At 44.6% G+C, this 24,504-nt stretch overlaps 2 protein-coding genes and 1 pseudogene across 16 annotated transcripts in view; all 3 read right to left on the bottom strand.

Moving 5' to 3' along the window:
* Nucleotides 1–890: 890 nt before the first annotated feature.
* On the bottom strand, nucleotides 891–1,356 carry LOC102432991 (40S ribosomal protein S26-like). Its single transcript, XM_006082732.2, has one exon. It carries the CDS (start codon nucleotides 1,354–1,356, stop codon nucleotides 961–963), a length of 396 nt encoding a protein of 131 aa, XP_006082794.1. The 3' UTR covers nucleotides 891–960.
* Nucleotides 1,357–11,519: 10,163 nt separating this feature from the next.
* Nucleotides 11,520–12,905, bottom strand: LOC102432674 (annotated as a pseudogene).
* Nucleotides 12,906–13,052: 147 nt separating this feature from the next.
* CFLAR (CASP8 and FADD like apoptosis regulator) overlaps nucleotides 13,053–24,504 on the bottom strand; it is a 43,386-nt gene continuing 31,934 nt past the window's right edge. For 6 of the 15 annotated variants that reach the window (XM_023760166.1, XM_023760172.1, XM_023760137.1 and 3 more), the window contains 3 exons: nucleotides 20,359–20,869; nucleotides 16,869–17,029; nucleotides 13,053–13,273 (listed from right to left, as the gene is read on the bottom strand). In XM_023760166.1, the coding sequence (XP_023615934.1) occupies nucleotides 16,891–17,029; nucleotides 20,359–20,869 (650 nt within the window). In that variant the 3' untranslated portion in view covers nucleotides 13,053–13,273; nucleotides 16,869–16,890. Of the gene's footprint in view, nucleotides 13,274–15,843; nucleotides 15,855–16,868; nucleotides 17,030–19,434; nucleotides 19,804–20,358; nucleotides 20,870–21,247; nucleotides 21,298–24,504 lie in introns of those variants that run through there. The other 9 variants (XM_014461409.2, XM_023760174.1, XM_023760128.1 and 6 more) reach the window with 9 other exon arrangements.

Genomic DNA, 24,504 nt, shown 5'->3' with positions numbered 1-24,504 from the left:
TGTATTATGCTTTATTAGCAAATGCTAAACTGCCATTTCCAGATCCTAGGCATCATCTAAAGAACCTCTGGGTTTAAGAAAGACAAGTCCTGCCCTCGCCAGTTTGGGTCAGCGAATAGTGCATTGGCCTGAGGACAAAAGGGTCCCAGGTTCGATTCCAGTCAAGGGCTTGTACTTAGTTGCAGGCTCCTCCCTGGCCGAGGCCCTGGTCCAGACTCGTGCAGGAGGCAACCAACCGATGTGTTTCTTTGACATTGATGTTTCTCTCTCTTTTCCTCTCTCTAAGAATCAATGGAAAAATATCCTCGGGTGAAGATTTAAAAAAAAAGAAGAAGAAGAAAAGAAAGACGAGTCCAAGTGGTGATGGTCGCACAACAGGTAAATGTATTTAATGCCACTAACAGGCACCCTTAAAAATGGTTAAAATGGGGCTTCCAGTCAAGATGGCAGCACATCCCTTTGCCCAGAGTGGACAGCTTTATTCCCAGGCCCCAAAAGTTATCCAATAAGCCCCAGAAGGGATGGAAATGAAATGGCCAAGAGAGCAAAGGCTTATTTCAAAACCTTTGTCCCTCAGTTCCAGGAGGCAGCATTTGGCAATGGAAAGCTCTAAGACAGTGGTCGGCAAACCGCGGCTCTCGAGCCACATGCGGCTCTTTGGCCCCTTGAGTGTGGCTCTTCCACAAAATATCTCGTGTGAGCGCACACATACAGTGCGATTGAAACTTCGTGGCCCATGCACAAAAATCATCTTATTGATGAGAACCTGGAATCGTGCCTAAAATTAAAAACAACAACATACAAACCTGACTTACCCAAACTTTCCAAGGAGATGCAAGGCCATTGTTCACATTAGTGTTTGTCAGTCATTGTCATGATTTATTTATTTATTTTTGAAATACAATTTCCATTTATTTCCCCCCCAGAGAACTTTTCTTCACTCTTTAAAGACTCAGCTCCTTACATGGGCTTTGGGGGAGGTCGTGGGGCAGCACCCGCAGGTCTGAATCGGGGTGGGGGTGTTCGGTCCTTCCGGGCTTCACGAGAACGATTCCTGACTGCCGTGCTGTGAATGGCACAGCTCACACAGTAATGCAGCTTCACATACAGCTTGGGAAGCACATAGGCGTCGAAGACACTCGCTTCGGAGATGTCCCGAACGGCTGCGGCCTCCACTGTGTTTCGAATGACAAACTTCTTAATGGCCTTGTCCCTGGGCACGCACCGGGCGCAGTTGGTGCAACGAATAGGCTGCACATGGCCTCGGCCTTTTTTGGCACGACCGTTATTCCTTCTTTTCTTGGTTATCTTGGAAAACAAGGACCCGAGAGAGTCATTGTCATGATTTAATTTCATGGATATTGTAAGGTAAATTGTAAGGAATTTAATTTTATCAATAAATAATGTCGTTATTAAGTATGATATCAAGTTTTATTCAATGTACCTATAGTTTAACTAAGACTTAAAACTTTAAGTAAAGTTTATTAAGTTAATTTTAGGGAACGTTGTGGAGTGAAAGAAGATGTAGTGTCGAGGATTGAGAAAGGTATGTTGAGATGGTTTGGACATATAGAGAGGATGAACGAAAGGAGATAGACGAAACAAGTATACAAGACGAGTGTGGATGGGAGAGTTGGAAGGGGTCGACCTCAGCGAACGTAACTCAATCAGATTGAGGACGTTTTTAGCAAAGGCCAGCTTAGGAGTACCCTAATTAAGTTAATAACAATGTACCTACCTATATAGTTTAAGTTTAAAATATTTGGCTCTCAAAAGAAATTTCAATCATTGTACTGTTGATATTTGGCTCTGTTGACTAATGAGTTTGCTGACCACTGCTCTAGGAAATGATAAGGAGGATTTATAATCTAACTAAAGGCCCAGTGCATGAAATTATGCACTGGTAGGGTCCCTAGGCCTGGCCTGCAATCAGGGCCAATCTGTGGGGCAACCGGCAGGGCAATGGCGGGGAGGGTGCAGGGTGCAGAGACGGGGAGCCGCTGGCACCTGCCTTGGCTGGTCTGGGGCCTGTGGCTGGGGGCAGCTCCTGTGTTGAGCGTCTGCACCCTGGTGGTCAGTGTGCATCATAGCGACCAGTCGTTCCATTCGTGGATTTGCACATTAGGCCTTTATTATATAGGATAGATAGAGCACCTGAATTAATCTGAAAAGTAATCATATTATTTTAAATCTTAGAACACATATACTTATGTAAATAGGGGGTTAAGTTTCTAAATTATGAAAAGGGGGTTAAGTTTCCTTTTCAAGGCCTGGGCAAAGCAGTTGAGGAGGTGACTCAGCTGTGAATCCAGCAAGCAGAAACGATAAGCAGGTACAGATCAAACCACCAGGAGTCAAAACATTATCTCCTTAACATCACCTGATGAGTAATTACAATAGCTGATTGTAATAAATAAACAGAAACAATAGCTGTTTCTGTTTGTGTGTGTTCACTAGCAACCCAGCTGGCAGCCCCCTGGGCCACATTCTGGCTATAAGTCCCGGGCACAGTAAGACATCTTCTGAAAGATCCATGGAAAGGACTCTGATTCATTAAGCCTTGTCTGTGGTTATGTGCGCCTGTAAATATCGTATATAAGAGTGTCTCTGTTGATTGTTGTTTGTGTCTCTTTGTTGTTTGGTCTCTAGTGAGAGTTCTTGTCTGTCTGTCTGTAATGTAAGGATTCTACTGAGAAACAAAAATGTGGGAAATAGTCATTTAAACTCCCCAAGTACTTATCCTGGAGGGCTGGAGCTAAAGAAGTGCCCTTGAATAGGCTGCAGAAGCGGCAGCAACGGGGTGAGGGGGAACTCTCCTTGTAAATGAAAAAAAAAATGGTATTTGACACTAAAGCTGTTGGAGGCCCAGGAGTTGCTACAGTCCTAGGAACAAACCCCGGGGCCTTCTATCTCCCCACATACACACCCACCTTTTTTGCAGCCTCCTAAGAGTTTTCAGGTTATGTTATCTCTGTTGTACTTCTTAAGAATGTGAGTATATTTTCCATGAGGAAATTAAGCCTATTTCTGAAATCAACTCATCAACAGCATCTCATCGCCTGATGACTAATTACAATAACTGACATCTGCGGGGCCTGCATGTAGCTGCATTCCTGAGGGGGTTGGGGGCGGGGGGCGTTGTTCCTGTATTTGCCTAGGAAGCAAAGGTTTTATATATATTATTAAAATGGTTATGTTATGTTAATCAGGAACTTGATTACTTAAAAGCCCATCTTCTTTTTTTTTGATATATTTCTTTATTGATTTCAGAGAGGAAGGGAGAAGGAGAGAGAGATAGAAACATCCATGATGAGAGAGAATCATGGATTGGCTGCCTCCTGCATGCCCCACACTGGGGATGGAGCCCACAAGCTGGGCATGTGCCCTTGGCCGGAATCAAACCTGGGACCCTTCAGTCCGCAGGCTGACACTCCATCCACTGAGCCAAGCTTGCCAGTTAAAAGCCCATCTTCTTAATCATAAGAATTGAAGTTTTACCAGCTTATGTGGTGTTTAATAATAAATTATTTAACACTGCTTAATAATAATATATAATCTTTTAGTCTAATGTATTTGACTACCTTCCCAGGGTTTGAATTTTAAGAAACTTTTCCTTGACCTAGAATTAGCTTTAGGTCATTCCAATGGGCCCTGGAATCCTTTGCTTTCTCTGCTTATGAAGGAAAACTTTATCCATAAGGTATATGGGAAGCCCTGTCAAATAAGGAAATAATAATTATATTTTACTTATATATGCGTATTAAATAAATTCTGATATGCTTAGAATATTGTGTGTTGCAGGACAAGATTCCATGCCATTTGCATTATAATCAAATCAATAACCATATAATTTTAGATTTCTTGCCATTTGGAGACAGTCACTGTTTTGTTATGGTGCATTTGGAAAACTGTTACATCTTCTGAGGGATGCATAGAAAGGACTCTGATTTATTTTAAGCTACATATCTCTGAGAATAAACTTTCATATCATCCCCTTGAATTGGATAAAAATTACTAGAACTCTATGGAGTATCTGCATGTATAGAAATACTGGCAAGAAAAATCAGGAGAAACAGAATGTGATTATAGAACTGAATGAGCTAAAAATAATTGTATAGTTTTTATAACTTTTATTAAAAATATTGCTGATTTTTAACCTTCTTGTTTTCCAGGCATAAGGGAACTTGTTTCTTTTCTTAAAGCAGTTTGGGCCCTAACCAGTTTGGATCAGTGGATAGAGCATTGGCCTGTGGACTGAAAAGGTCCCAGGTTCGATTCCGGTCAAAAGCATGTACCTTGGTTGCGGGCACATCCCCAGTAGGAGGTGTGCAGGAGGCAGCTGATCAATGTTTCTCTCTCATCGATGTTTCTAACTCTCTATCCCTCTCCCTTCCTCTCTGTAAAAAATCAATAAAATATAACAAACAAACAAACAAACAAAAAGCAGTTTGGTGAATTGTACCTTGATAGGCAGTATTACAGCATTTATATTTTTCTCCATATCTGATTCCTCCAGAAGCTAGAAACTCTTAATGAGTATTATTGTTCTCATGGCAATGTGTTTGTTTGCATAAATCCGAAAAGAATCTGATTTCTTTATAACAGGATGTAAGCCAGTTTCCAATTGTGGTTTTATTAACCAAAACTTAATTGGAATGTCATGTCTGAGAGACACATGCCAGAACTCTAGATGTCACCAGAAAGCTCTAAGGCAGTGGTTCTCAACCTTCTGGACCTTTAAATACAGTTCCTCATGTTGTGACCCAACCATAAAATGATTTTCGTTGCTACTTCATAACTGTCATGTTGCGACTGTTATGAATCGTAATGTAAATATCCGATATGCAGGATGGTCTTAGGCGACCCCTGTGAAAGGGTCATTCGACCACCAAAGGGGTTTCGACCCACAGGTTGAGAACCACTGCTCTAAGGAATGAAGACTGACTCTGAAGCCGATAAGCCCCTTGGATCAATGGCCTGGTACCTTGCTTGGTCACGTAGTTCGTGACAGTCTTTCCAGGTGAAGAACGAAAGTTGCTTTCCTGAGAGGTGGCATGAAAGAAACCTTAAGACACCTGTAGGGACCTAAACTCAAGGAATGCACCCCAATTCTATAGGTACTGCAGGCGAAACCTGATAGCAACTGTGTGGCTTGGTTTCTTTGCCCTGGGAGTAAACTTTCTCATGAGATTCCAGTAAAGAATAACTGTGTGGCTTGGTTTCTTTGCCCTGGGAGTAAACTTTCTCATGAGATTCCAGTAAAGAATTTTTTTTTAAATAGTCTGTGTGATCAACTGTTATTCTTGTTGTGCTCATGCAAACCATCAGGCCAAATTGTAGCTGAATGTAATACAGTAAATAATTTGGTCTTAATTTGGCTCTTTAATAAAAATGAGAGTGATTTTAGGGAGAAAATTTATTTCAACAGGAAATTATTAGAACTAAAATGTTTTTTTCTTCCACCAGACCATTTGTCATAATTCTTACTGTTCTAACTTTTGCCCAATAAAACTAAATTTTATAACACAGCTTGTCTACACCAGGTTATAAGCCCTAATCACACCTAGGGAATACCACCTCTAGGCATCATTGCCATCTCCTTCTGTGGCCAGGCCTCATCGTCCCTCTGACAGGGAGCAAGGATCTCTTGGCTCTGACAGGACTTCAACCCTCATCAGGAGGAAGTAGTTTCAGAAGAGATCCGACGGCTCCTTTCCCTGAAAGAATTCAGAGCCAGGATCCTTGAGGAGGATGTGGTAGGCAATTAGACAGACATAAACAGAGCAAGGATGATGGGCCAACTGGAGGAGAGATGGACCCTGAAACGTACCTCTGACCACTCCAACTGCTCTGAAGCTGGCAATGGAGGAGCCTGTGTAGAACTGACCTTTAATTGTAACTAATTAGAAAGAATTTGTAGTTTCGGTATAATAGAAAGTATAGAGATGAAAGAAAAGGAAAGTGAAGTAGACAAACTGAAAGGGACTAGGTACGTTGCAGAGCTCTGTGTAAGTTGCAGAGAGTCTGTGAAGAGTTAGAATTGAGGAAGTAAAAAAGGTGAGAAGGGATATAACAGGAAAAAGGATATTAGAGTAGGAATACTTAATAGAAGGCATAAGACATGGAGATACATTTTTTTTAAGGAAATGAAAGTGAGTTAAAGTTGTAAAAATATTTGGAAAAATCATAGAAAAGTTGTAAAGAGAAATCATAAAAGCAAACTGTAGGTCTACTAAATAATAAATCTAATTAGATAAATAAATGTAAAGTAAACTAATACAGAATTTCTTTGGCTCTTTTCCAGTCTTTTGAAAGAGAAAGCTTCTTTACAAAGGAATTTACTACTGTAGTACAAAGTTGATAGATATCAACCAATCTACCTAATCAGAGGGGGTGATAATAAGGGGAATTTATAATCTAATAGATAGAGCATCTGAATTGATCTGAAAAGTAATCATATTATTTTAAATCTTATAACACATATACTTATGTGAATAGGGGTTTAAGTTTTTCTTAAAGTTTCCTTTTCAAGACCTGTGCAAAGCGATTGAGGAGGTGACTCAGCTGTGAATCCAGCAAGCAGAACCAATAAGCATGGTCAGACGACCCACCAGGAGTCAAAACATCATTTCATCAATATCATCTCATCACCTGATGACTAATTACAATAGCTGATGGCTGCAGACCCCCAGGCCTGCATGTAGCTTCATCCCTCACCCCAGCCCATTCCCCTATATAATCCTGTCTCCTGAATCTTGCTGGAAGGCAGGATTTGATGCTTGTAAGTGCCCTGTTTTCTTGGTCGACTAGCCTTCTCAATTAACACCTAATATGATTCAACCCTCTCTTCGTTATTGGACACAGAGACAGGCAGCCTGAGCCCAACCGGGGGGTTCCTGGTAAGAGGTGGCCAGCCAGACTGCTCTGTCCAGATGTGTCAGCACATCTGCCACTTCCTGGAAGCCACTTGGATGTCTTCATGGCAGCGTTGTAACCCCACACAGCAGCTTCTCAAGCCCGAGCCCACCTGGAATCCACCCTGGAGCCCCCACCCCAGTCCTCCCTTTGTTTCCTTCAGTATATTCTGACTTGGAAGAAATAAAGTCACAAAAATCAAGAGGAGGAGGAGGAGGAGGAGATGGAGGAGGAGGAGGAGGAGGAGGAGGAAGAGGAGGAGGAGGAGGAAGGGGAGGAGGAGACCAAATATGAACAACAAAATAGCAATAAATAAGTACCTATCAATAACTGAACAAAACAAAATAAATGAACAAGAGGAACAGAAACAGACTCATAGATACAGAGCACATCCAGGTGGTTGCCAGATGGGACGACGGTTGGAGGGATGGATGAAAAGGTGAAGGGTTGTTTCAGAATAGTCGTGGGATGTAAAGTATGGTGTAGGGAGTATAGTGAATAATATTCTAATAACTATGTATGGTGTCAGAAGGGTGCAAGGTATATTGGGATGGTCATGTAGTAAGTTATATAATGTCTAATCACTGGGGTATACACTGGAAACTAATTGTATGTCAAATGTAATTGAAAAATAAAAAAGGATTTAAAATTTTGAAAAATATAGGGAAAATGGATATAACGAGGTCCCTAAATACAAAGTAATATGAAGATTTTTAACTTTCTAAAACTTGGTTTTGATGAAGGTTTAGAGACTATATGGTTCCATGTACAATAAATATCTCTATGCTTCTTGCATATGAAATATGAAAAATATGAAAACGTGGTTAAAATGGTGAATTTTATGTTATGTATATTTTAGCACATAATCTTAGTCTTCCATTCAGCTATTCAACCATAAATATTTTATTCCTTGGGCCATATCAGGAGGCAATTAGGTGAAACTACCACTTCTTATCCTGTTCATAAAGCACAATAGGTTTTTCAATTATTTTAAATATTTAACAAGCTCTTCTTATTTGTAAAGAACTAGATTGGGCATATTTAGAAAGAAAACATGGATAAAACACAGTGTCTGCCTTCCATAACAACTATGACTACTACATTTCTTGACACCTTCTTTTCTGATGAACAGTCTGAAGTCAGCACTATTATCTACATTCAATAGATGAGGAAATCAAAGTTCAGAGAGGCAACGTACCTTGTCATCATCCCAAAGTTAGGAAGAGGTGGGAATTCAGGATTCAAACGTAGGTCTCTCTGATTCCCAATCCCATGCTCTTGATCCCAAGGTTACTGCTACTTACAATATAATATCTGTAATGATCGGGGAGGGTGATACTGCAGTGGGGCTTCACCTAACTGCCGCAGGAGACTCAAGGAGCAAGGGATGAATCCAGATGAGGATGCCTTGGAGGAGGAGGCATCTGAGCTAAGCCTGGAAGGTAGAGGTAGAATATAGACACCTGAGCTAAACTTAAACTGCTATCCTAGTACTCCTAGTACTCAAGGGAAAATCTTGAACCAAGTTACAGAGGCGAGATTGTGTGGCATGTGATTTGTATTCAGCATTTCATCCTTCCTTCCATTTGGAACGTAATTACTGAGATCATGCTGATGGCGAGTTGATGGTAGTAGAAAGAATAGACATTTCTCACAATCTCTTTCCTGACTGGGTCCCCCACGAAGAGCCAATCAAAACTTTTATAGCCTCTTCTAGTGGTGGGAGTTGATGACTGTCCTGGTGACAATGGGGAAATACTAGACTGTTTCTCTTTAGTTCCGCCTTGGGAGAGGATGGTGGTAGCAGTCGTTGGCTTCTCTTTACATCCAGGCTCTGGTCCAAATCCCCCACCCTCAACGTATATAAAGGGAGACACGCAGCACCTCCACTTCCAAGGCCCTCTCCCAGTTTCAGCCTCCTCTATTCCAGGCATTAGACTTTTCTAGAAGTGCTGAAAAATAAAAATTACTGCATGATTACTTCAAAAACAAATAGCCCAGAACACTCGGCCCTTCAGAAGGGAGCTTTTTGGGGGGCTCACCCTGATTTCTCTGAAATCTAGCTCTAGCTAGATGACCTTATGGCTCAGAGATGGATAAGCAGGGTATTCTTCCCTATTATATTCTTCGTCATTTTATTCATGCCTACTTTTATCTGGAGTCCACAGACTAAAGGTTACTTTCTGAAGCAGAAGCTTTCAAATGACCCTAGTTCCAACATAAGCTTTCTTCAATTTAACTAGGAGCTCTTATAGCACTCAGTACATAGTTCTATAATTTTAAGTGACCATATTCAAATTTGAAGAAACCTAGGTAAAGTCATAGAAGATATTCTCTCCGGCTCTTAAAGTTCTTAAGGGGACTTTAGAAATTTTCTCCCCAAAGGTAGGAAAAGCAACAACCAAAAAGGTAACAGCCCATGGAAAAATGGACCCACCACATGACTATGACGATTACTGTCACAGATCCCATTGTACTACTACTTCCCGAGGATAAAATTCATGAAAGATGACGCTCAACCAACATAGTAAAAAGGTCATTAGGTAATCAAAAATTAAAACATGATACCACTACACATCTACTAAAAAGGCTAAAATCCAAAACACTAACACCAACAAATGTTGGCAAGGATTCAGAGCCATAGAACGCCGCAACAACAGTACAGCCACTTGGGAATACAGCCTTGCATTTTCTTCCAAAGATAAACGTAGGCTTATCATGCAATTCAGCAATTCCTTGGTATATACCCAAATGACTTGAACACATGTCTACACAAAAATTAACACACAAATGCTTACAAAAGCTTGACACTTTTCTGTATTCTAAAATATTTTTATTTAAATACAATGTGTACAAGAGGGTAGAAAAGGCCTCTTTCAAATAGATACAATGAATGTATTATCAGAATATTTTTATGGATTCTATTCCTGTTCTGGGGGGTGGGAGCAGACTGGGAGAAGTCAATGGGGAGGGGGGGGAGGGAAGGAAACATGTAATACTTTAAACAATAAAGAATTTTTTTAAAAATACTAATACAAATATAATGTTCTGTTTAAACTGAACAAAAAAGGTAAGCCCTTTAATGTTAAAAATCTATAGTTACCAAATAAAAGATAGTAAGGAATGTTTGGTTAAATTTACTTAATTACTTAAATTTAGTTGTATGTAAAATGAGCTAACAGCTCAATGGAAGCTCTTACCTATATACATAATTTTTTAAAATATATTTTTATTGATTTCAGAGAGGAAGGGAGAGGGAGAGAGAGATAGAAACATAAATGATGCGAATCACTGATAGTCTGCCTCCTGTACACCCCATACTGGGGATGTGCCCTTGACTGGAATCAAACCCGGGATCTTTCAGTCTGCAGGCCGACGCTCAATCCACTGAGCCAAACTGGTTAGGGCTCAATAAAACATTTTTTTTAAAAAACTATACTCAGTAAAAAAATAAAATATGCATTTAGTACTCAAATGGTTATATACAAAAGTGCCCAAGAAGAGAGTCACGATTAAAGTAAGAAAAATAACTTACATGATAACTAAAAGACAAAGATGCAGACATTGAGGCTCCTGACATTCTAACCACAGCATCTCCTGGCTTCCAGCTCACCTTGCTCCCATTCTCTCCTCTCCAGCTAAAAGTTATGCTCAAGGTATGGAGAACACGCCTTGCATCTCTCCTCTCTGCTCCTTCACTTGGTTTAGGTCTTCTCTGGCAACATACTCTCTTCTCCATTTCAACCTGCCAAAACGCTACTAACCTCTCAAGGTTTAGTTCAACCTTTCCAACATAACTCCTTAATAGTGTGGTATAATAGTAATAACAATGATAAGCAGCCATAAACACTCTCTCGTTGGGTATGATCATAAAGGCTCTCTCATCCCTCCTCAGAACAGTTCTGTGAAGTAGGCAAGGCCTTCATCCTCCTGTTTTGTCAGCCTATGCCTGGAATCACAATCCCTCTTTCCTCCTCCCCATTCCCCTTGCAAATGAGCAAAACACACCAGCAAGCACATAGCATCCCTCTCTTTGGCTCTGGGAATTGACTGATGGAGGGTATTAATAAAAACAATGTCATCAAAGGCAAATAAGAAAAGCGACAAAAGTAAAGAAACAGACAACACAGCATAACTTAATCAGTGACTGCTTAGTCCTGGCCAATGTGGCTCAGTTGATTGGAGCATTGACCTGTACACCAAAAGGTGGTGGGTTAGATTCCTGGTCAGGGCACGTACCCAGGTTGCAGGTTCCATGAGACCACTGATCAATGTTTCAATGTTCTCTCTCTCTATCTCTCTCTATATATATCTCTCTCTTTCTGTGTGCACGCGTATGTGTGTGTGTGTGTGTGTGTATGTGTGTGTGTGTCCCTTCCTGTCTCTGGAATCCATTAAATAAATAAATAAATAAATAAAGACAAACAAACAAACAATTGTTTTAAAAAGAGGGAAGGAAAGAGAAGATGCTGATTTGCCTTGCTCTGTATTCACCATGTCAGGCAGACGGGGTAAGGCCAGCTATGTGGTCATGCCACCTCTACGGGAGAGGATGGGGCTGGAAGGGGAAGGTAATGACCCCCACAAACTGCAGAGAGGAGCGCTTTACTTTAATTAAGTAATTTACTGACTGATTTTTAGGGAGAGAGCTAGAAACAACGATTTGTTGGTCCACCCATTTATACATTCATTGGTTGATTCCTGTATGTGCCCTGACCAGGGAAGGACCCAGCAACGTTGGCGTATCAGGATGAAGCTTCAACCAACGGAGCTAACCACCGGGGCCACAAACACTTCAATGCTTATCTCTGTGGGTTTTGTTTTTTTGAATCTCTCTCTCTATGGCTTTTTTTTCCTTTTGTTTTTTGTGTTTTTGTTTTCTTTAAGGTGTGCACTTTGTTGAACTGGTCTCAAGTCAGTGCCCAGGTAAGCCCTGCTTGGCTACCTCCACACCTCAACCCACTCCCAGGGGGACCAAAAGCCTTCATACATCTCAAGTTGGGGACAAGAAGGGGGACCACGATGGCTGGCCATTCAAAATAAAACAAAAAGAACAGGTATTAAGGGGAAGATTTAAAATTTAGATTACATAATGTACACAAAAGCAATGCTCCCACCCTCCCTGTGTGGACTCGGGGAGGACTGGCCCTTCTTAAGGAGAAGTGGGCGGCTCTGGGGCAGGCAAGGGACTTCCTGTAACAATGCACCTCTCCTATTTGGAATGACTATTTAAAAGAAGAACAACATACAATCAAAGTCCTCAGCCACATTGTAGAACTTTGGGGGTGCTCGCTCCAGCAGGCTGCTGTCACCCTCACCGTGCCAGTTTTTAAATCCTGAGTCAAGCGCCCCCCCCTCCTGCCCAAATCAAACAAACAAACAGTCCGCCTAGAAGCATTTGCATGGACGTGGACGATGGAGGGGCCGGACTCCTCATACCCCTGCTTGGTGCTCCACATCGGCTGGAAGGTGGACGGCGAGGCCAGGATGGAGGCTTGCACTCCGGGCGCAATGGTCTTGGTCTTCATCGTGCAGGTCGTGAGCCAGAGTGGTGATCTCCTTCTGCATCCTGTCGGCGGTGCCCGGTGCGCGGTGGTCCCACCAGGCAGCACCGTGTGGCAGCGGCACCGCTCGTTGCACATGGCGATGGCCTCCCCGCCTGGCAGCTCGCAGCTCTTCTCCAGGGAGGAGCTGGAGGCCGCGGGATATCTCCTGCTCCAAGTCCAGGGCCACGCAGCACAGCTGCTCCTGGATGTTGCGCACCATCTCCCGCTGGGCGGTGGTGGTGAAGCTGTAGCCACGCTCCGTGAGCACCTTCATGAGGTAGCCCGCCGGTCCAGATGCAGGATGTGGGTGACCCCATCCCCGGAGTCCATCAAGATGCCAGTGGCACGGCCTGGATGGCCACGCACATGGCGCATGTGTTGAGGTCTCCAACATGATCTGGGTCATCTTCTCACGGTTGGCCTTGGGGTTCAGACGGGCCTTGGTGAGCAGAACAGGGCGCTCCTCGGGGCCCACATGCCCCCCATCCCCCACCCCCGCAGCTTGTTGTAGAAAGTGTGATGCCAGATCTTCTCCCTGTCATCCCAGTGGGTGACGATGCCGTGCCCAATGGGGTATTTCAGGGTCAGGGTGCCTCTCTTGCTCTGGGCCTCATCACCCACATAGGAGTTCTTCTGGCCCATGCCCACCATCAAGCCCTGGTGCCGGGGGCACCCCAGGATGGAGGAGACAGATGGCCCTGGGGGCATCCCCCCCAAAGCCGGCTCTGTGCAAGCCGGAGCCGGTGTGGTCCACATGCGCAGCAATATCGTCATCCATGGCGAGCAGGGCGGTGTGAGTAGAGGAAGGCTCTCTATGGAGAGAAACCAAGATGGCGCCATAGGTAAACACGGGAAATTGCTGGCTCGCACAACCACTTCAAAAATACAACTAAAACGGACATCATCCAGAACCACAGGAAGGCTGGCTGAGTGGAAATTCTACAACTAGAAGGAAAGAGAAAAGCACACTGAGACTCAGAGGAGGTGCGGAAGTAAAGTGCAGCGGTACGGAGGCACGCGGAAAGGGCTGGCAACTGAGGACAAGGCTGTCTTTTTCAATCGGGACGGAGTCTCAAGCTCCCGACTGCTCTGAACGCCAGTTTCCGGCGAGTCTCTGGGGACCCAGACACATATGGAGAGAAACTGGACTGGCATCGGCGGCTTTCTCTCAGAGATGCTTGCAGCGATCACTGGGACACTAAGACGCGGGGCCTCTTAGGGTAGGACTGAGGATCAGCCATAGCTGTTTGCTCTGCCCTGTTGATTCCCTGAGACCCCGCCCCACCCAAGCTGTGCTCAGAGGCTTTTGCATATGAATGACCTGGCCCTTTGCAATCTAAAATTACCTAACAAACTGCCACTGGGTCAGAGAGACCCAGAACTTCCAAAAGAAGGCCCAAGGCCCCACAGCAGCTTGCATTGCTTCATAGCTGGGCCTCATCTGGGCACCTCCAAACCCCAAACAAAGAAGAGGAATCTGCAGATCTCGCCATATCTCCTGCTGGGTAGCTTCAGGCAGAGGCTAAATTAGCACCTCCTTAGAGATCCAAGAGCCAGTGTACCCAGTGGTCAGAGTGGGACCATCCAGATTTCAACTCCTCAGATCCATAAGGGACACACTCAGTGGGCAGACTCAGTGAGCACCAAAGCCCCACTGAAGCAAGTCTTGCCCCAGAAGGGTGTCTCCAGCACAGAAGTTCTCCCACCATAGACACAGCTGATTCGCACAGCCAATTGGCCTGGAAGTCAATTCCTCCCAGTGATACCTACAACAATCAAGGCTTAACTACAACACTGTGCACAAGGCCCACAAAGGGGTGCACCAAGAGTGTCCACCTCAGGTAATTGGGGAGGCTGAGGCACTGGGCCCTATAGGACACCTAGCACACAAAGCCACTCTACCAACACAGGGAAGCATAAAATATGCGGAGACAAAGAAACAGGACACAAATGACAGAAATGGAGGAAAGCAAACAACTGGATATAGAGTTCAAAACCACAGTTATAAGGTTTTTCAAGAATTTTCTAGAAACTGCCGATAAATTTAGTGAGACCCTCAATAAATCTAGTGAGACCCTTGAGGATATGAAAAAGAACCAATTAGAAATTAAGCGTACACTGACTGAAATAAAAAATACTATACAGAGATCCAACAGCAGACTAGAGCAGTGATGGCGAACCTTTTGAGCTCGGCATGTCAGCACTTTGAAAAACCCTAACTCAACTCTGGTGCCGTGTCACATATAGAAATTTTTTGATATTTGCAACCATAGTAAAACAAATATTTATATTTTTGATATTTATTTTATATATTTAAATGCCATTTAACAAAGAAAAATCAACCAAAAAAATGAGTTCGCTTGTCACCTCTGACACGCGTGTCATAGGTTCGCCATCACTGGACTAGAGGATCGCAAGAATCAAGTCAAAGATTTGAAATACGAAGAAGCAAAAAACACCCAACTGGAAAAACAAAAAGAAAAAAGAATCCGAAAATATGAAGATAATGTAAGGAGCCTATGGGACAGCTTCAAGCGAACCAACATCTGAATTATAGGGGTGCCAGAAGAAGAGAGAGAGCAAGATATTGAAAACATATTTGAAAAAAGATGACAGAAAACTTCCCCTACCTGGTGAAAGAAATAGACTTACAAGTCCAAGAAGCACAGAGAACCCCAAACAAAAGGAATCCAAAGAGGACCACACCAAGACACATAATAATTAAAATGCCAAGAGCAAAAGACAAAAAAGAGAGAATCTTAAAAGCTGCAAGAGAAAAACAGTTAGTTACCTACAAGGGAGTACCCATATGACTGTGAGCTGATTTCTCAATAGAAACTATTCAGGCCAGAAGGGAGTGGCAAGAAATATTCAAAGTGATAAATTGCAAGAACCTACAACCAAGATTACTTTACCCAGCAAAGCTATCATTCAGAATTGAAGGTCAGATAAAGAGCTTCACAGATAAGCAAAAGCTAAAGGAGTTCATCACCACCAAACCAGTATTATATGAAATGCTGAAAGGTATCCTTTAAGAAGAGGAAGAAGAAGAAAAAGGTAAAGATAAAAATTATGAACAACAAATACGTATCTATCAACAAGTGAATTTAAAAATCAAGTGAATAAATAATCTGATGAACAGAATAAACTGGTGAATATAATTGAATCAGGGGCATAGAAAGGGAGTGGACTGACAATTCTCAGGGGGAAAGGGGTGTGGGGGTGCAGGAAGAGATTGGACAAAAATCGTACACCTATGGATGAGGACAGTGTGGGGATAAGGGCAGGGGGTGAGGTGGGAACCGGGTGGAGGGGAGTTATGGGGGGAAAAAAGAGGAACAACTGTAATAATCTGAACAATAAAGATTTAATTTTTAAAAAAAGGAAGGCTCTCTATGGCTTTTGATTGGTGCTTGACTTAATCGCTATCATGGAAAGCAACATAATCCTGAGATGCCCAATTCAGTTTCTAAATTCAACTCAGTTTTTAAGTTTCAAAGCTCTTTTCCTTCCCAACACTGACTGAGAAGCTGTTTCAGCAACAGCACCCAAGGTCTTCACCTCCAAGCTCTAGTCAAATACTCCTTCCTCTCCAACATACCTCTTGGGAGGGTCATTTCCACACTAGCCAGGGCTTCTTCGCCCACTTCATGAACATTCGCTTGAAAGCTACTCTCTGGCTAGTGATAGAGAGTGCAGGACTAAAGAAAGGTCTTTGGATTTTCTTTTAAAACTAGAGGCCCGGTGCACAAAATTTGTGCACTGGGGGTTGTCCCTCAGCCCAGCCTGCACCCTCTCCAATCTGGGACATCCCTCTCACAATCCAGGACTGCTGGCTCCTAATCGCTCGCCTGCCTGCCTGCCTGATTGCCCCTAAATGCTTCTGCCTGCCAACCTGATCACCCCCAAACTACTCTCCTGCCAGCCTGATTGACGCCTAACTGCTCCCCTGCCAGCCGGATTGCCCACAACTGCCCTCCCCTGTTGGCCATCTTATGGCTGTGGGCACCACCATCTTTAAGGGCATGGCAGTCAATTAGTATATTCCTTCCTTATTGGCTATGTGCGCCACCATCTTTGAGGGCGTGGCAGTCAATTAGCATATTCCCTCCTTATTGGCTGTGGGCACCGCCATCTTTGCAGTCTGCTTCTCAGTCGTTTGGTCGTCCCTCACTAACCCCCCTGCCAGCCTGGTTATCCATTTGGTTGCGATGGTCGCTTAGGCTTTTATATATATAGATGTGTTTTGATTATTGATTTCAGAGATAGAGAGATAGAAAGGTGGATTGGCTGCTTCCCACTGCCCCACACTAGGGATAAAGCCTGCAACCTAGGCATGTGCCCTGACTGGGAACCTAATTCTCAACTTCCTGTGCATGAGATGACACTCTACTAACTGAGCCATACCTGCTCAGCAGTCTTTGGCTTTTCATTTGCAAGAGAGAAAGAGTTTCTTTCTCAGTGTATGCTGCAGCAAGATGTGGTACTTCTCCTTATCAGGTACTCCGCGGTTCCAGTCATACATATTGCTATTCAGTTCAAGGTGGAGATCCACAAGTGGCCGACTTCTGGAGGGAAGGAGAAAAGCGAAAGTTAATGGCATGCAAACATCAAAGAGGAGACAGATTGTCAGTAGGGTGAAATGAGCCAACTGAATAGGGTAGTGAAGACCTGGGGTGGGGAGGGAGTAGGAACTGGGGCGAGGGGGGGGGAGGGGAGATAACTGTAATATTATCAGCAATAAAAATATTTTTAAATATAATATATTTTTACTAGTGGCCTGGTGCACGAAATTGTGCACATTGAAAGGGAATTAATTAGAGGAATGTGATTTGGACTCACTATCTAATATCAATAATATGTAAACGTGAGGCAGTCCGCGTTTCTGAAATTCAATGACATGAATTTTAGCTATTACTTTGCCAAATAAATGGAATTTACAGATATCATTTAAAAGAGCATTCAGCTTGCCCTAACAGGTTTGGCTCAGTGAATAGAGCGTCGACCTGCAGACTAAAGGGTCCCAGGTTCGATTCCGGTCAAGGGCATGTACTTGGTTGTGGGCACATCTCTAGTGGGGGGTGTACAGGAGGCAGCTGAATTGATGTTTCTCTCTCATCGATGTTTCTTACTCTCTGTCCCTCTCCCTTCCTCTCTGTAAAAAATCAATAAAATATATATTTTTTAAAAAGAGCATTCAGCTTAATATTAAGAACTCTGGCTCCAAGTCAGGTCTGTTTTCAACTTTTTGTCAGCGTTGTAAATTGTTTGCAGTATCTGCCCATTTGGGGTTGCATGTCATGGCTATGAATAAATCGGGCTTGCCATACCTCGTTACAATTGCCATAGCATCCTGATATCACTGCTGCATATTTCTGAGACTACGTCAAAGGATGATGGAAGTATTATCATTTTACCAATTGGCACATGGTCATTTTCAGATCTAGATTTGAGATAATCCATCAAACCACTATATTTTTCAACTCTCAACTTAGATTGGTTTGCTTTGATGAAATTTATCCGATTGGCCTCCATTTTTTAATATGAATCCACAATAAACTGTTGAGTTAATTTTCCTGGATTTAAAATAGGATTGAATGTGCCCTACACAGAGACATAAAATCCATAATACTGCATTTGTGTGGCTTGTGTCCTTACATTTTGTCTAGTATTATTGTCGATTACACTGTTGTCTCTGAGTCTTAATGCAATATCTGCTCCCCAGCCTTTTTCACCATGTGGAAAAAGAATAGGATATGTCATTGCATCTAATGTAGGAAACAGGATATTGATTTGTTTCATTTTAGTGGCATTTGGATTATTGGGATCTGGTTTACAATGAATGAGCAAGTTCCTTTCAAAAGGAGGTTCTCCATCTTCGTTCCTGAATATGACAGCAACCTCGGTTACACGGGGAGAATTATATCTACCTGGGTCACCGTTACGATTGTATTTAATTGCCATTGTTACTTCTGTGGGAGCAACACCTTTTGCTGCTGCTTCAGATTGGGCTTCCTTTTCTACCTCATGTAGCATCTTGTACGATTTTGTTAATTCATTTATTTCATGCATGAGGTTGTAGATGTTGATCATGAGTCTTTCTGAGCAGCCCTGGTTTTCTGGCATTGCTAATCTTTTACTTGTAGCTTCGGCTGTATCCAAAATATAGAGTTGAGCAAACTTCCAAGAAACACCATCCGAAGGATGTAAAGTTCCAGTACGGTGATAAACTTGTCCGTGTATCCTAAAACAGTATGGCCCATATCCTGATGGCGATGCAATATTTGCACCCATGGAAGCAAAAGCAAAAGAACTATTTATGGAGCGAATATTTTCCATGAAATTTTTACTGTCAGAATCTCCGTTTGTCATTAATCTTTTTAAATATGCCGGGTAATCTGGAAAATGTATATTATTTGGACAGACTTTCCCTTTGCTACAACATTGAATAAATTTCCCATCGGCTGGTTTTTCATCAGAGAAATTTAGTGATAGGCAAAATTCACATCGAACAGTCATTCCACCACAACTATGTTCGAGAATTGCATCCTCATGTACTCCATTTTTGCTGAAAAGGCAGTTCCTACCAGTATTGGTAGTACTTGTTGATGACTGTTCTCTAGACATATTCTGTTGTCGTCACCACCTTCTTTCAACTTCAAAGGCACATTGGTCTTTAGACATTTTCTGTCGTTAATGCCGGTGTTTTTCGGCATCAGAGCAACGTTTTTCCAGTAGCGGTGTTCAGATACATCCTGTCACAGGCACCGCCTTCTTTCGAGATCAGACACATGCTGCTCTGCAGACACTGTCTGTCGACAACACCGGCATCTTTTGGCTGCAGAGCTACGTTGTATCAACAGTTGTTCTTTAGACATAGTTCCACCTCTCTACTGTCACGGTCTGAGATGCAGGTGAATGAGAGTCCTGGCTGTCAGGCCACTGAGAGCTGTCTGACCAACGGCTGATTCCGGCTGATTCTGTGGGGGTGGGACTTCCTCCTCCCTGCTGTCAGTTTCCACAGCTGTGATGAGGAAGCTGGGGTGACAGAGGGAGCCACACACTCCATGCCACCCTCTCTCTAGCTCTGCTCTATGTCCAGTGGTCTCCTGTTCTGCCAAGTCCTCCAAACCTCCCGCTCTCTGCTCGCTCTTCCTCTCTGCTCTCCGTCGGCAAGGTCCCGGGAGCCCTCGCTTCCTGGGCCGGCAATGGCTGCCGTTGCCTCCTGGGGTGCTTGACACCTGCATATGCAAATTAAACGCCATCTTCGTCAGGTTAATTTGCATAATCACTCTGATTGGCTGGTGAGCGTAGCGGAGGGATGGTTAATTTGCATGTTTCTCTTTTATGATATAGGATTGATTCCAGAGAGGAAGGGAGATGGAGAGAGAAATAGAAACATCAATGATGAGAATCATTGATCAGCTGCTTCCTGCATGCCCTCCCACTGGGGATCAAGCCTGCAACCTGGGCATGTGCTGTGACCGGGAACCGAACCATGACCTCCTGGTTCATAGGTAGATGCTCAACTGCTGAGCCATGCTGGTCAGGCTAAAAAATATTTTTAAAATGAGCCAACTGATGGGAAAGTGCTCTTTTCTAAATACTTTACAAGCTGCTTAGTGAGTGATTCAAACCAGTGGGCAGCACTCTGGCACGTGACTTCAGTCCCCTTCACCAAGGGGCAACTGAATCAAACAATGACCCACTTGGACTGTCTGTGTACATGCAGGATGCATGTAAAAGCTAGTAATGCCGCTGGCACCCTGAGTGTCCACCTTGGAACACAGAGTCACCCCTGCTCTGCGCACCCATTAGTGCTGAACCACCACTGAGCAGGTGGGGGCTGCAGGACAGATCTAGCGCTCTGGGATCAGCCAGGGCCTGGGCGGCTCACCTCTCCTGCTGCAGCTTCTGGGAGAGGCACTGTAGGTACCGGGACGATAAGGTGGGGCACCGGTCCAGCAGAGATGCATCTGCCTTGCACAGGCTCCAGAAGAAGTCCGCTTCTGGGTGAACCGTGCAGGGCTCAGGCTGCCAGGCCTTGGCATCCATGTTGCTCGCTGCTAGCCCGTCGACCTCTGGGAGGCTGCTGTCTTCCGTGTGACTCTCTGACTTCTCGTAGTTCTGAATAAAAAAGAGCTTTGGCTTTCCCAAGAGAGAAGGGCATGCATCTCCCCTGAACATCCTCCTGATCTGATCCAAAGACAGCCCTGAGTGAGTCCGATCCACACCAAACAGGCTCTGCGAGCCCCCTCGGCTCACCAGGACGCACACAAAGCTGTCCTTGTCTTGGTGGTGAGTCCAATAGGCAACTTGTTTAAGATGATCAGTCATAAGGTCCATCGTCAGGAATGAGAAACACCGGACTTCAAAGCCCAGGGAAGTGAAGGTGTGCTGAAGAACGTCTGGGGAAAAGAAACAGGCAGGTCACAGGAATGGATACATTACAGGGCTCAGCTCCAAACAGCTGCAGAAAGGGTGGTGCAGGTCTCGATCCCCTCACCTCCACCCAGTCGCTGGGGGATGACATGAAGCCCCTAGGATGTAAGTGGTGACCATTTCCAGACTCTCCAGGTCCCCTCCTGACCTGCTTCCCAGTGTGACCTCTGACTGAGCAGTGGAAACCCTGGGCCAAGACTCCCTACAGTGTCCTCAGAGTCCTCTCCTAGCTTGCAGAAATCCTGATTGACCCTGGCTCCAGACGTAGAGGAAGGAAGTAGGAAAAGCCGAGGTCGAGTGTGCTGACCTTGCCACACCTGTGGGCGGCATGCTCTTTGGCAAATGGGTCTTCCCAGCTTTCAACGGAAGTGATGAGGCCCACCCTCTGAGAATGCTGCGAGGATTACATGAGATAATACAAATAAAGCTCCTGGTGCTCCACAGAAATTAGTTCCTATTCTCTTTTTAAAAATCTTTTTGTCTAGCCGAAACCGGTTTGGCTCAGTGGATAGAGCGTCGGCCTGCGGACTGAAAGGTCCCAGGTTCGATTCCGGTTGAGGGCATGTACCTGGGTTGCGGGCACATCCCCAGTAGGAGATGTGCAGAAGGCGGCTGATCGATGTTTCTCTCTCATCGATGTTTCTAACTCTCTATCTCTCTCCCTTCCTCTCTGTAAAATATCAATAAAATATATAAAAAAGAAAAGAAATGAAAAGACTACAAGTTTAAAAAAAAAAAAAAAAAAAATCTTTTTGTCCATATTCCAGAAATTTCTATGGCCTTGGAACCCTAGACAATCTACCCAGTCCACTTCTTCTCCATCTGATCAGTTTACCTTCACTGGAGACATAAACACAGGCTCCTGAATTGTTTTATCTTTCTAATAGCAAAGAGAGACATCTTTTTCTTCCTTGCTCAAAACTTCCACAGTCTTTTTTTTAATTTTTTTTTTTTTTATTATTGATCTCAGAGAGGAGAGGGAGAGAGAGATAAAAACATCAATGATGAGAGAGAATCATTGATTGGCTGCCTCCTGCATGCCCCCCACTGGGGACTGAGTCTGCAACCGGGGCATGTGCCCTGACCAGGAATCAAACCATGACCTCTTGGTTCCTAGGTCAACACTCAACCACTGAGCCATGCCGGCCAGGCAATTCCACAGTCTTTTGAGCCACCCATTAAGTTTCTGTTTCTTGTTTGAGTGATGTCTCCAGTTTTTAGTTCATCTGTGGGGCAGAGAACTGCCTGTCCCAAGCCCAGAGGCTAAACAAACATCTCCTCATTCAGGTTGTCACCCAAACTATTAGCCCATGAGCTCCTCTGGGTTTGTTTCCGTGTCTCTTGGCTGGGTGCCCACCTCTCTTCTTCGCCTGGGGAATGGTCTTCTGGGAGCCTACACTGCATTCAGTCCAAACCAAACAACACAACAATAAAGGCCAGTAATGCCTCCCACCAAGGAACAGAGGGGTCCCATCTTCTGCTGGTTTAGGCATCACAGAAAAGCATCAAGGGAGATACATAACCGAAGGCACCACAAAACTGTTGACAGATTCCCAACTCTCGACACCAAATGGGAACGATGTGCAGTCTGGAGAGTCCCAAATAATTCAAAGGCCCACGGCTGCAACCACTCGTTTCACTTCCTTGCCCTGCAAACTTCACCGAGCACTAGGGACGTATAAAAGTGAAAGTAAGCAACCGCAATTTCTCTTCTGTCTTCTCAGCAGGAAATAGGAAAAAGACAAAAGGTGGGGCAAGAAACACTGCCTTGGGTCAACAAAAAGCTGGAATAACAGCCACTGGACAAGCCAGGGCCTGTGTGCTCCGAACTTGATCCACGCAGCTGTGAGCAGCGTCTACACACGTTCGCCACGGGGCTGGTAGAACTTCCCCCCAGGAGAGCTGCGTTTCGCTGTGGCCCCACACCCTACCAGACACGGCCATTTTAAACAACTCCACAAATCTTTGGTACTCCTCCCTTAAAAAGACACAGAGTCATCTGCTCCCCTTGAAATGTGGACCACACTTGGTAACTGGTCTTTACTAGTAATGGCTGGAATGTGGCAGAAGGGAAACTGTGGCTTCCCAAGCTGGATCCCAAAAAGGCCATGGCTTCCACCTGGCTCTCTCTCGCTTCTGAACTGCTCACTCTCGTGGCAGCCAGCTGCCATGTCCTGAGAGCTCTCAAGCAGAGGCAGGGGGAGGCCCGCAGGAGGAGCGAAGGCCTTGCACCCACTCCCCAGCCACGTGGGTGAGCCCCCTGAGAAGGTCCTGGGATCCCACGCCTCCCTGGCTGACCTCTGACCCTCCCTCCTGAGGGACCCTGGGCCAGAACAGCCAGCGAAGCAGCTCTTAACCCCCTTCTCACAGAAGTTTGTTCTTCTAAGCCTCTATGTTTTGGAGTGATTTGCACACATTCTCAGATAAATAATTCATCAGCTAAGTCCTCTTCTCTCCTGCCAGGAAAAGGAAAAGGCTATAACCATGACTTAAGACTACTTCCTTTTCTCCTCTGCCCTAGCCCACAGGTAAGGTGAGAAAGTGAATTTTATCTATCACATAATAATGAAGGGATATAAAGAAGGTGCCCATCTCCTTAAAACCCTATGAGAAATAAGCATTAGCAGGGAAACGAAGGGCATGATACACAGGGGGCTGACATCCTATTAAATAGCTCGCTTGTCCTCACAGAGTCTGTGTAGCAGAGGCGGCTAGCCCTGCGCCCTGGCCCTCGCCTGTGGGATGGGCAAGGCTCCCGCCCCAGCACGGCGCTCAGGCTGGAACTGGAAGTGTCCCCCGAGAAAGCCTGACTAGGTCCCCAGTTCCATCCCCAGTTGTATTCCAAACGGTTCCTTTCTCTGCAAAGGGAGTCCTCTCCCCTCTAGGGGGCAGGAGCAAACGGGGAAACAGCCGTCTCAACACTGTTTACTTGTTAGCTCAGAGAGATGATTCACTTCTTCCCAGACCCTCCCTTCCGGAGAAATTCCCTCCTTTATCAAAGTCCTGGGAAGGAAGCCACAGTCTCGCCCTAGCTGATGTGGGCTCAGTGGATAGAGCGTCGCCCCAGGACTGAAGGGTCTGGTATGTACCTTGGTTGCAGCCTTGATCCGGGAGGCTCTCTCTCATATCAATCAATGTTTCTCTCTCTGACTCTCCCCCTCCCTTCCACTCTCTCTAAATAAATGGGAAAATATCCTCAGGTGAGATGAACAACAACATCAGAAAGCCTTAGTTTCTTTCCATGCTGATATGCAGGGGTACGGTCAGAACAGCTATCTGGTGCCTTTATTGGGCTCCTGTGGGTTCCTGCTAAGACAGCAGCTGCCACATGACTGTGAGCAGGCAGCTGCATGGTACAGGGCAAAAGAGGAACCAGTCTTGGAATCACAAGGTCTGAGTGTAAGTCCCGCTCCCCATCTACCTGCTGGACCTGGGCTTTGCCTAGTCCTGAAAGAGGACTGACTTACCCAGCAGCGGGGCTAAGAGAGGGGTGGGGGCCCGAGGTCAGGGCAGGGGGTCCTTACCTAATAGAACCAGAGAAAAACGGCTAAAGATGGAGGGGAAGCCAAAAACCACACAGGTCCCCAAAGCCGAGAACCGG

This window comes from Myotis lucifugus, unplaced genomic scaffold, assembly GCF_000147115.1.
Source record: "Myotis lucifugus unplaced genomic scaffold, Myoluc2.0 scaffold_3, whole genome shotgun sequence".
Taxonomy (NCBI): domain Eukaryota; kingdom Metazoa; phylum Chordata; class Mammalia; order Chiroptera; family Vespertilionidae; genus Myotis; species Myotis lucifugus.
Note: the sequence above shows the minus strand (reverse complement) of the source record. Positions and strands in the feature narration are given on the sequence as shown.

Excerpts from the sequence above, each read along its gene's own strand:
- LOC102432991 (XM_006082732.2), bottom strand. The coding sequence starts at position 1,356 with ATGAAATTAAATCATGACAATGACTCTCTCGGGTCCTTGTTTTCCAAG.